Source organism: Synchiropus splendidus, chromosome 7, assembly GCF_027744825.2.
Source record: "Synchiropus splendidus isolate RoL2022-P1 chromosome 7, RoL_Sspl_1.0, whole genome shotgun sequence".
NCBI lineage: Eukaryota > Metazoa > Chordata > Actinopteri > Syngnathiformes > Callionymidae > Synchiropus > Synchiropus splendidus.
This window is the reverse complement of record NC_071340.1, coordinates 7969689-7982210: the sequence shown is the minus strand read 5'-3', so window position 1 is coordinate 7982210 and position 12522 is coordinate 7969689. Positions and strand designations below refer to the sequence as shown.

At 42.2% G+C, this 12522-nt stretch overlaps 1 protein-coding gene across 2 annotated transcripts in view; it reads left to right on the top strand.

Annotated features, from left to right (window-relative positions):
* The window catches only part of adamts3 (ADAM metallopeptidase with thrombospondin type 1 motif, 3), a 129250-nt gene that overhangs the window by 60160 nt on the left and 56568 nt on the right, over window positions 1-12522 (top strand). For both annotated transcript variants that reach the window (XM_053871529.1, XM_053871527.1), the window contains exons 6-7: window positions 7898-7981; window positions 8789-8945. In XM_053871529.1, the coding sequence (XP_053727504.1) occupies window positions 7898-7981; window positions 8789-8945 (241 nt within the window). The remainder of the gene's footprint in view (window positions 1-7897; window positions 7982-8788; window positions 8946-12522) is intronic.

The window sequence follows — 12522 nt, the reverse complement described above, 5'->3', positions numbered from 1 at the left end:
CGTCTAAAAGGAGAACACCTAGACATCACCCCGTGAGCCTTTGTCATGTGTAGTCACTTTACAAATAAAGAGTGCGAACATGGCGCTAAGTCATGTGTCTATTTGACTCCACGCAGGAGATCTCATTAAATATGTGTTTGTAGACATGCGCATTTTGAGGCATTATGAGGTTTCATTCCTTAGTTGATGAGAAAAAAAGTTGCTATTTTAGGATATAATGGGTTCCCACTTGGTCATGGTACAGGAAGGCATTCTCTTTAATGACCCAATTCGGCCAGCAACATATGTTGCAACCTTGACTACAAAGCTGTGGATGGCTGTTTCTCAGCGATGCCTTTTCTGATGTGCACCACGTCCCTGGTGGTCTGGCTGATGCTGGGAATTTTGTGTTCATGTGCGCTCAGATGCACGTCGCCCCATGTGTTGAGAAGATGCAGGTTATTAAAATAATTCTGTTATCAGCAGTAAGAAGGATGAGAAAAGGAACGCTGCATCGTAGCAGGCAGATTTGTGGGGCTGACTGGTGAGAGCAGGGAGCATGAGCTGTGGTTAGTGTTGTAACGGCAGAAGCACATTCAATGATCACGGCGCAAACAATTTTTTTTTTTTTTTCTGGAGTCAAAGAGCAATCGTTTGTACTGCTAGATGGAACCTCCAAACAAACTAGGGGCCTCGTGCTTTTCCTATTACATACTGACAGTATAATCACCCATATACACACTACACATTTCATTCTACCTGGTTATTTGAAGAGGCTGTTGCCATGGTGTTGATGCATTTTCCCCCCGCATCCTTCACATTGTTAAAAAAAGATACATTGAAATGACTTCAATTTTCAAGGCAACCCTTTGCTGTAAGCTTTTTGAATTGTGTCAACGGCATGTTTCATTGCTGTACCAATTACATTTCTGCGGTTCTGTGTATTGTTATTGCTATTAATTCACATCTGCTACCACAATTGTATAGGCATCAATTACATGGTAGAATAAAGATTAAAAACTAAAAGAAAATGATGAGCCAACATGCAAGACGATGAAAGCATTAACAGTGGCACGGTTGAGAAGAAGAGATACAATTTGGTTTAAAGAAGGAGTTTCTTCTGCAGTGACCGTACTTTCCTTGGAGACATGTTGAGTCTCCAGAGTGTACTTGAGAGCCTTTGGATATGAGATATCGAGAACATACAGTAATCCAAAAAGGTGTCCAAGTGCTGATGGAAGGTCTGGCACATCCTCCAGCGCAATGGTCTCCTCCAAAATCATAGACATGTTCTGCACTTTCCCCATGAAGCTCCACTCCTGTGACCACACTGCTAACCACACGGGGACACAGGGCCATTCACAATCACATATTGAGCCACATATTATTTGTCTGACATGTATTTTACTGTTAAAAGTTTGTCATTTTAATTTTCTAGTTCAGGCAATTAACAATGCTGACTGTTGAAAAGATTGCTGTTGTCTTTTTTACAGTTTCCTCATACTTAAATTATATGATCACGTATGTGTTTTATATTTATATTTAAATTATTGTCCACATTTTTGCTGCACGTCTTGTCCAAAGATAATCTCCTCCAAACAGCCCATTTTCAGTTTGTTGTGGTCCAGCGACAATGAGTAACGTTCCCTTCTTCATAATTGGTAATAACTGGTTCCAGGGAAGCGTCAACATTCGTGAACTCCGACTGCCTCAGGGTTAGATGCTAGTTTGCGGACACTGATTTAATCTTAATTCCATCACCCCTTAACTGAACTAGAGAGCAGATATTGTTCTCCAGTGAGAAGATGATGGCCCTCGAGATTAAGTTGGAGGAAGGAGCTGCAGGAAACGGATCAAGTTCTTTACAGTTTCTCCTGATGAAAAGGGGCTTAGCAATATCTCATGAATGACCATGGTATATGACTGAATGGATGAAGATGGTTGGAACCATGTTGGAGCCATACATTGGTCTACAGCCAATGTTTTGCCATGAACAAAGGCAGTGCAGGAGGTGTGCAGTAGTAAGTGATTTGGCCAAGTTCCTTCTGAGATTTTCTTCTTCACTAAATAAACGGTTAACTCTTTCAAGCTTGGAACCATTGGAGAATTATTCATAATCCACGATGACTTTCGATCATCAAGGTCTTCTTCTCTATCTTTTCCTTTGATCCTTCTGATGCTGCTATTCATCCATCTTTCTTCTGTCTTTCATCTATCTTTCGTCCTCAATTCTATCTCTTTTCCTTCTTTGATACCGTTTGTTAATTCCTCTTTTCTCTTTCATCTGGTTGCTTCTATCTCCTGCTACATCTTACCTGATCTCTCAGTTGTTCTCTCACCCTTTCACTCCACCTTACCACGTCTCACCTCACCTCAGTCTTCATTTATACCACCAGCTTACAGACTTCCAAAATCCGCCATGTAATTGAATACCATTGATAACTTGGGGTATAAATCTCACATTTTTCTACCCGCGTAGAACAATGCACCACACCTGTAGTGGATCATTGTCTAAGTTGGTGATTCCATGTTAGATGGCACTGGTGGCTGGAATTGTTTAGTCACAGCACTTTGTAGACGGGATCGGCGCCAACAACGCACCAGTCCACACCAGCCGAGTTGCGATGGAAGCTGTGCTTGACTATGGCTACAAACTCCTCCCTCACCCACCCTACGCTCCTCACCTTGCCCCCAGTGAATTCCACCTCTTTCCCAGGCTGAAAAAACATCTTCAGAGCCATAGATTTCAGGAGGAGGATGAGTTGACTTCTGCGGTGGAGGGTTGGTCAGGAGACTATAATGTTGAAGGAGTTGGAAAGGGACAGTGTCTGTATTGATATCCCCTTGTACATGGACAGTTTGCATTTTCCGTGTCTGTATCCCACATTCAGCAGCGTATTTTAACCCTGCTCGCTGGTTTCATCAGCGCCTTCTTGTGTATCTACTTTCTTGTGCCATTTTATTGCTCAGTACAAACAATGCTCCTGGTATTTTGGAGCTACGTGACCTTTTTGAAGAGTCTCTGTCAAACAATATCAATCTGGTTGTGACCATTGGTACGTACGGCGAGCCGACAGGTCAATCATCCATGCAGTCTTGAGCACGACCCCAACATACAGGTCGTTAAACTCTTCTAATTCAGCACAACAGGAACATCTGCTCTTTTCCCACCCAGCATGGCCTTGAACTGATGCTCCTCTCTGAATCTTGCTGATATCAGCACTACACATTTGTGTCTCAAAATAAATGTGATGGTGTAATGAACTTACAACATGCACGAGTGAGGATGTCAAATAAAAAACAACTTTACTGACAAGTTTAACAAAGGACTTTAGGAGGAGATGTGGAATGTTCAATAGGAGATGTGGTTGGAGGTGGGAAACATGTTTTGTTTGGACATTGAACGTGCTTTTATTTTGCTATGAATCAATACCTGATTTGTCCTGTATTCATGCCGTAGATGCTTGTCAACCATGGCTTTATCCTGCTGAACAGACTCAGACCTCTTTCACATCTCCCATAGATCTTCTGGCACGAGACAATTATTCAAAAATAAACATTGACATTAAAAAAGAAAAAGAATAAAAGCCAATGTTGCTTGCAAGCTCAACCTAGTATGCTGAATTTTGAGTATGAATGAGAAATAATCCGAACTTCACCAGTGAAGTCAGTTCGACACTGACGGTGCAGAGTAAATCCATGTTGAGCTGTGGCTCCTCTTGCGCAGTGTGAGGAGGTTTTTGCATACATAACTTCTGAAATGTAGTCTAAACGTTACCATTGACGTAAACATATTGTAGTGCCTTTTCATGTTTAGATCCGCTAAAGACAATTTCTGTATGTGTACTGAATTCAACATCACAGAAGCTCAATATTTTGAAATTAATAATGCATTTTTATAAAAACAGAGTTATGTTCAGAGATATTTTTATGGAGAATGTTGTTTTTTTACAAAGGCTGGATGAGGAAATACAAACATTCCAAGAGGCTTTTGTCACTGTACAGTGTCCTACAGTGGGGATGAAAAATACACAAGTTAATTAAGTTAACATTGCCTTGCACTCTCCAGGAGCCTCCTGTGGCTGAGACAACCGTGTGGTGTAATGCTGGTGCTCTGTATATTGAGCTGGCTGAGATTCAGAGTTCATGTTGAGGAAGGTCAAAGTTAATTTGCTTTGGATTTGATTTTTTTTTTTCTTGCTGGAATGGAAAGCCTTGAATATGGAAGTATGAGGTTCATTACATGTGAAGGGCCATCAGGTGTTCTGCTACCTGATTTCTTTCAAGTGTATCTTGGCTGAATCTAGGACAGGGGAGCGGTGGGCTTCATTAATACTGTTTTCAGGTATAGAACTGTTGGAACTATATATAGCTGCAACATAATCAAGTATGTTGCCTCCCGCTCACTGGTGAGCACATTATATTTTTATCCTCTGTCACATGGCGCGTCAAGCATGAGCCTGGACAGAAGAGACGTTTACCATGTCAACTGCAAGTTGAGGAGTCTGCCTATGCAAACCGTGGCAACACTCATTCCTGACAGTGAAAATAAGATTATGTTCCAATCCTAGGTTCCAGGCAACTAGAGACGAAGAGGGGCAGTAAGATGGCAGTCAACATCTTCTTTCCCTTATGGATCAGTTTGTTCTGTTACCACAGACTTTGAGTTCAGGAAAAGAGTATGTAAATTTGTTTCTGCAAATATGTCCAAAGCATCTTGAGGTATACATTGTAGATGCCATATTTTTGAGGCTTTCTATTATGGTCTAGATTTAATATGTAGCAGTTGATGCTATAATGTGTCAAACAAGCCTTATTGATATGACATTTTCCTGACAGGGAATGGTAACCTTTCCATTGAATATTCCAGTGTGTACTGTATGCATATGTCATGGACAGAAACCTTAACTCACACACGACTCTGGGGATTTGTCAGTGGTTTGAGAGACCAACCGTGTCTCTTCTACTGAGTGCAGGAAATATTGCTGAATTAGTTTAATAATTCTTGGATGAATGATTCATCCAACAGACCCTGAGAAAATAGAAAGGATGAACACAGTTATTTTTTTTAGTCATTTAGCATTCAGTTACATGCTGCTACCACGTTGTTTTCAGGCGCTCAGAGGGAAAAAGCGGTTAAAGGAAGCAGAGAAACAAAACGCTAAACTGTCAGGCTGGTAGTCTGATGTTGCAATGATACGCTTAGAGTGAACCAATCACAAACAAGCATTTTGGGCAGAAATACAAGATAAAAGTTGCTTATTTGTACAGAAACAAGCTTGTAGGAGTCTTGCACTAAAGTCTTCAGAATTTTAAAATGGTCTTGTTGCATATGAGTGAAATGTGTTCAAATGTTGTTTGCATTGCTGAATATCCAACATGGTGACACAGTCATTTTTGTAAGCTGCTGGCAGAGATGTGTGCTGGTCCTACGTCTCCCAGCTTGAAAACAGTAGGTTCCATTCCAACTCTCGCTAACCTGCGTTCTTCACACGGGCTTTGTGTATATACAATTCTGAGATCCTCCGTGAGGATGTTGTGGCTACAGTGGAGCCAGTATTGCTGTGTTTAATGTGACCCAGATATCTGCAGATAGAATGAGAATTTAGTCCACAGAGAGGAAATTTGATCCTTGTGGCTGATTAACTTTACACACCAGGTGCAGGCTGTATATCATGTGGAGATGCACCAGGTAAAAAGCTACTTGGTGTCTACAAGAAAAGCACAGCAAGGTTTTTATTGTACTTCAACAAGTGTCAATGGGTATTGTTACTCTGAAGAGGTGTGCTGACTCATCCACTTCACCTGTGAGGAACGTAGTCAGGAGACCCACATGCAGCAGACAGACAGGAGGTTGAGTTCAGCATATTTAACAACACTCACTTCAAGTACTAAATCTCAGTACAGAAAAACCAAGAACAAAAGGACCTAACAAGAAAAATTCTACTCTACTTCTAATCACAAAGGAGGATCTAAGAGATTATATGAACTATAAATAACTAAAGGAGAGGAAAAATAAAATAAAATACAAAAACACAACAGATGGCGACGGAGTCCAAAAGCCAAAAACCAAATCATTCGAATGAGTCAACAAGCGTCCGTGAGCGCGTAGCAAGTCCACAGGATTGGGGGGGAAGAGGAACCAGGGTCACAGGCACAGACACACTGGAAAACAAGAGACCATTCTCACGAATGGAAAGCGCATGGCAAAATGTCCATGGTCTAGATACGAATCATTCAGGATGTCGAGATGAACATGGGGTGTCATACCAGGGAGAAAACATGTGACGAACTGACGCCGGTTGTCAACCGTGTGTGTGTGTCTGTGGCGGGAAAAAGACCCCCAGTCCTGGAAGAGAGGCGGAAAAAATTGTGGGACAGAAAGCAGTTCAAACCAAATTGAACAGACGGAGGGGGGTTTGTGACGTCATCTCCTCATTCATCATACCGTAGAATGGACTTGCAGGTCTAAATTTCACCTTGAGTATTTATTATTATTATTATTGTTATTATTATTATATTTCAGAAAGCGTCATTACACAGTACAATTAGCAGAAAATATGTCAGTGACATCGCATACTTTTACCACTATGCTACTACGCTGTTAATTTTACTACCAGCTGCGCTGCTATGAAGCTGGGGAGAAACAAGGAAAAGGAAATGACACACGAAATAACAAAATGAGGAGAAACTGAACATGACATTTGGAGCTTTAAGGTGTCAAACCCCTGGCCCAAGGGCAAAATCTAGCCCTGCAAGTAACTTTATGTGGCCTGTAAAAGCTATTGATGATACTGTAGATGACTACACTTTAATTTGGAACTACTTTTTCCTACCTCACAACCTGATGAACAATAAAAAATAATTGTGTTTGATAGCTGAATTTGACAATAGCGATTCACGTTTGGACTGGACATCTGCCGCGATCTTCAGGGCAACAGCCCCGCTCCACTGACGGTGACATTGCAAGTCTCACTACATGACAACAGAAACAAAACTCTGGACTTCTCTATAAAGCTACGTGTCTTATACCAGCATAGGGGGATAAATCCCAGTGTAGAAGGGGACTACACAGCTAAAGCACTGGGGAGAACCCTACACTGTGCACTTTTGGTGTGAAGTGAAGTGTGACTCATTAAGAGGAGGGAAAGGCTGTGAAAATGTAATGATAAGACAATTGTTACTTGAAACCACCTTTTTAGTTCAAATAAATGGTCTGTCAATCCCGGGCTCGAGCACCAAAAATGGTCCCTGAAGTAATAAAACATAAAAAAATAAAAAATATATATAATGTTGATACCATACAGCAACCTTCAAAGATTAGTGTTGTGTAGACATCCTCGCAAGTAGGGATTATCAATGTCCGGAATTCATCTAGAAAATTCCTAAAACACTGATGCTGGATAAAGGGACTTTGATGATAGATGGCATTGCAGATGGAAGCTTGTCTCCCGTGCTGTGAGTCAGTGATGTGGAGCCGTGCAATTTAGAGAAGCCTTGAGTTGCTGCCAATAACTAAAAGGGACAATGATCGAGGAATTTTTTTTCAACTTCTTTTTCCTGACAAACAATCCCAATTATATTCTTCTCTATAAACATTCATTTTGACTGGCCCTCAAAGTTCAACACCACTGGTCGAACCCAGTGTCATATGTCCACCGACCAATGTGTCCTTGAGATTGAAGGTGTAGCCATGCAGTGCACCGTCCACTTCAGTCAGAAGAAAACACTAAATGAAGGCTGTCAATCTAGTCATATCTTATAATTCTTCCCAAGTGGAGCATAGGTGTCCACTCGTGCCAAGGACTCGTGATTGCAGTCTTTCACCAGGCTACACTACGATGTGCATGACGCAGGTGATCGGCGCTGCAGAGCGTGTAACGTCCCTCATTGATCCAATGTTCTTTCTGCTTCATAGGTGAATGAGATTTACCACGACGAATCACTGGGGGTCCACATCAACGTGGTCCTTGTGAGGATGATCATGCTGGGGTACGCCAAGGTAAGTCTCTGCTGATTTTAAAATGATGCTCATCGCAGCGGGGGGCTACCTTCATCTGACAGAACATTTTATTAAGCTGTGTCTAACCTTCACCAAAGCCACAGATTGACCGCAAGTAGTGGACTTTTTAAAAGCACCTGCTGAATCCTGAGTTCAGGCTTGAAAAGACTGAAATGTCAACTTACTTAGTGCACAATATTTCAGGTTTCTTCCAGAAAAGAAGGCAGCAAAGGCCTGAGTTTACACGCCACGAACAACCAATCAGACGTTTTGTTCTAGGGTGCAATGTTTTTGTGTCAGGAGCCAGGCAGCAAGGGAAAAGCATCTGCTTTGTTGTGAAGCACTGTGGTACTGCTGATCAGTCACTTCACTCTGTGGACCATCGGCGAATTGCTGCCCGCTGCAGCGTTATGTGCCCCTCAGTTCCACTAAAAACATCAAGTGAGATTGTCTTTCACCTCTATTTTGAAAATTGACTGATCCACTTAGTTTTTCAATCAGTTTGGACCTGAAGGTTTTGCTGTGCTATAAATTGGAACAGCACTGTCTGGTGGAAACGCTCTCATTGACTAAGGTGAGGAATATCAATATGCAACTGTGTGGTCACCTCTCAGCAAGAGAAAGTGGTTGAGTCTTCACTTCTACAGTCATTGAACATTTTCTGATGTCACCCAGGGCTAAAGTGTTCCAACTGTTATCGTGCTAACATTTCTAATCGAACCCTCTCCATGACTGCATTGCCAGCAATGTAGTTTTTGTTGAAAGTGCCCACTGTCAGCTGCACTGTCTCTCTCTGTTTCCCATCAGTCCATCAGCCTCATTGAAAGAGGAAACCCATCACGGAGCCTTGAGAACGTGTGCCGCTGGGCGTTTGTGCAGCAGAAGGCCGACACAGAACATGCCGAACATCACGACCACGCAATTTTCCTCACTCGCCAAGGTTTCGGCCCCACTGGAATGCAGGGTAAGTCCGTCACGAATCCGCCGGCGGAGGTGAGATGACCTTTCACCGTGGAGAGCTCACCCTACATCTTTATCTTGGTGATCAACAGTGAGTCATTCACTGAATAGTAATATTCCCATGTCTTTTTTTTCAAGAGGACATCTTGAAAATAAAATTGTTCTCTGGACCATGAGATGTGACACACCTTAATGAGTGATCTGTTTAGATACAAACAGTGCTGTGATTCTGTGTAGTGTTCTGTCATGAAAGACCAGCAGAAGTTGCTCTCATTCATGAATTTATTTTCTTGTTTGAAAAGCAGCTCAGAAGTGAAAGATTGTTTGTTTGGGATTAGGCTAATCCTTTCCTAGTTCTTTCTTCTTTGTACAGTGAAGCGGGGAGATTATTACCCAGTGGCTTGTTCTCCACACGTGTCAGATCATCCTCCTTGGAGGACTCTCCATTTTACGTGGAAGAGAAACACGTTCTCAGATAAACAGGATCGAAGGTTTTCTGTCATTCAAATGAGCCATATGTGGACAGCATTTATGGGGTTGCTATATAATAATGATAAAAATGGATGAGCAGATTTTAATGAAAAATGAACACGGACAGGGAATCGATTACATTTCAACCAGTTGAGGCGTGGAAAGACGTGTCATTACCTAAAGTTGATGCCTAGAAAAAGACGTAAGGAAGAAAAAGCTAATTTGCCCCCTGGCAAGCGGAGGTGGCACAGGCTCACTGCCGCTCCAGCTGTGCCACTTTTCCTAAGGATAATAATGAGATACTGCGCTACTTGAGGCAAGAAATGGCTTTGCACTTGTGGTAAACATCCCAGGAGTGACATGTGGTTTCTTCATATTCCATGAGATCACATCTCCACATCTCCACGTGCAGAATATCATTGGTCTTGTGGTTGTGTTTTAGGTGGCATGCGTTGTTAATGTTCATTGCAGAGGGCAAAAGGGCATGTGCTTGAGCACCACTAGGGGTCTATGTGTGCCCTCACTGGCATCCTCTGCTTCATGACACATTCTGACGCAAATCCAGGACAAGACTTCAGCGTTTCAGATGTCTATGTAGGAACATAGATGCATTTTTCTATGTAGAAGGCCTGAGCTTGTATCGTTTCTCTTGCGTTTTCATGCCGCACTCATGTGATTAGGTCACACGGATGTTGCAGCTGAGCTGTCACTGGCTGTTCCGATCCCCCGATTTCATGGACTGAGAAAGATCGTAAGCTGCAAGCTGCAAGAGTATTTTTACCTCCCTCCTCTCATTCTTTCTCTACGATGACGCAAATGAGTGCTTGCTTCTTTTAAAAGTAGTCACAGGTTTTATCATGACAAAAGCTTGGTATCCATGTTTGTGTTTCCCCTCGGTGCTGCGCAAAGTGTGTACCGTTCGTCTTTGGATGCCTCTGGTTTTCAATACGACGGCATGTCAAATGCATGTGACTGCTGATGAAATCCAATTTCCCTGGAGGAAGACAACACACATATGTTGAGTGTGGAGAGGTCTGTATGTTCCATGCCAGATCAGTATAAGATTTCAGTGATGATCACGGTCTAGCAAGAACATCATTGTTGTGCTTTTATTGCTATATTAAAAAAAAACAAAACAGATATGCACTGCGTGTGAAACGTATGGTCATTGTATACAGTACGTATATCCCAAGTGACATGCCATGCTTCAAAGGACAGACCCAGCGGCTCATGGATGCTATAAGGTTTGTCCCTCCTTTTATCTTGACGTTGCAACGTAGAAGACTGACTTTGGTCCATCTTACCAGTTTGTGAGTTCCAACCTTACCGGTACTTAGAATACAATTGGATCACGTGCACCTCACAGGGTTGGGTAATTGTGTTTGAACCCACTGTTTTAGTTTGGAATGTTCCACTGTGCCAACACCTATAGAAACTTAGATTGAACAGGAGCAGGAGTGAGTACTTCTGCGAGGTTTATGTCTACCGTGGTGCGGTGCTTGAGTTTGTTTATGTTGTTGGATTTAAAAGAAAATACAATATCAGATTAAAAAACATACAATTTCGAAGTAAAAAAAACCAAACTATTTTAGTACGTAAAAAACTCCATCGCCTTTGTGTGATATAACCATGTACGCATGCGCTTACCAATAAACGTCAGTTGGTAAAACATGCGCAATTTCCGGTTCCAGCACTACATCAGGCAGGTGGACCAGATCAGGCAGTGATAACAGGGAGCACTGAGCCGCCACGGGCCGATGGGCTAATGATAGCGTCGACATCAAGCCCTTCTTTTCCTGTTCATCACAGGAATGTTAACAAAATGGCTTTTGAGATGTTACTGACTTGTGTTAAATGTCAATTTGTTGGCTCTCCCCTTGCAGCCTGTATGAACTATAAGACAGTGCTGTGGCATCACGTCTTCAGATCGACTCCACCTTCACCCCTCAGACTTTAACATTTAATCTGCTCTGTGCTTTTAACCGCACTTTTTTTTATTGTAATCTGAAGTGTTTCATGAGTTTAGCACCTCATGCATAAATATTATTATTGTTTCTGAGGGTGCTCTCTAGTGACCGCAGAGTTTCTCTTATGACATCAGTGTGACATGATCGGCTTAATGGCTCCCCCCACCAAGACTCTGCAGGTCATGGGCTGAACTACTTCAGTGTTGTCGGGGGAAAACATGATATGAACACTCATCTGTTCAGACCAGACGTTTGATTGTCAAAAGCCCGGCAGATTTTGTGTAAGGAATCTGCCATTAAGCCTCTCAGTCTGTGTGTGACATGGTTTGAAATGGAATGATTTTTGTCCTCTGGAATAAACAAAGCCATTGACCAGATTTATCCGGTGGCCAGTGAGTTGGAAATTAAGGGAGAAATATAGCTGAAATACCTGATGGTCTAACTAAATCATAGAACATCTCCATGGAACACGGCACGACAGCAAAGTGCTGATGATGCTGGAACTCGATCTCCTGGGGAGATAAGGAGTGTATTTCTTGGTATTTGTGCAAAGACATATCGCCTTCTTCTTCAAATGACATCATTTGTTTATATAAGGAGGAGAGCAGTTTAGCATCTGAGGACCAATATATTGAAAATAATGGTTTGTTTCTCAACATTTCTTATCTTGGCTGTCTTCTTAGCTCCCCCAGTCGTCTTCATGTCCTCTCTCACCACAACTCCTGAGCTTTGGTCCAACACGTGTCCAAACCGCACCACCTCCCTAACTTTATATCCAAACTTCTTCTGTGTGGTGTTTTTTGAAATCACATTGTCCGGTCTCTCCCTGTTTTGGGGAGCAACTTGGTGAGCTCCTAGAACTGAACCACGACACTGAAATTGGGTGCATTGATGTCTTTTAGATCGCATGGACTGTTCAGGAATGTAAAAATGCTTGCTAATCTTCAGGTCTTGAGTTGTAATCTTATGTTGTAGTAGCAGGTTGCTGTCAGAATGAAGAGACAGCTGAGAACTCTTGGAGGGAAGAAGGACAGGTACCAAGCGAGTTGGTAAAGACATTGGTCCAGAAGAAACCTGTAGATGTTGAACCGTAATTCTGTGTCTTATTTGCACATTACGCTACACGTTATTAGCAGTTACAAG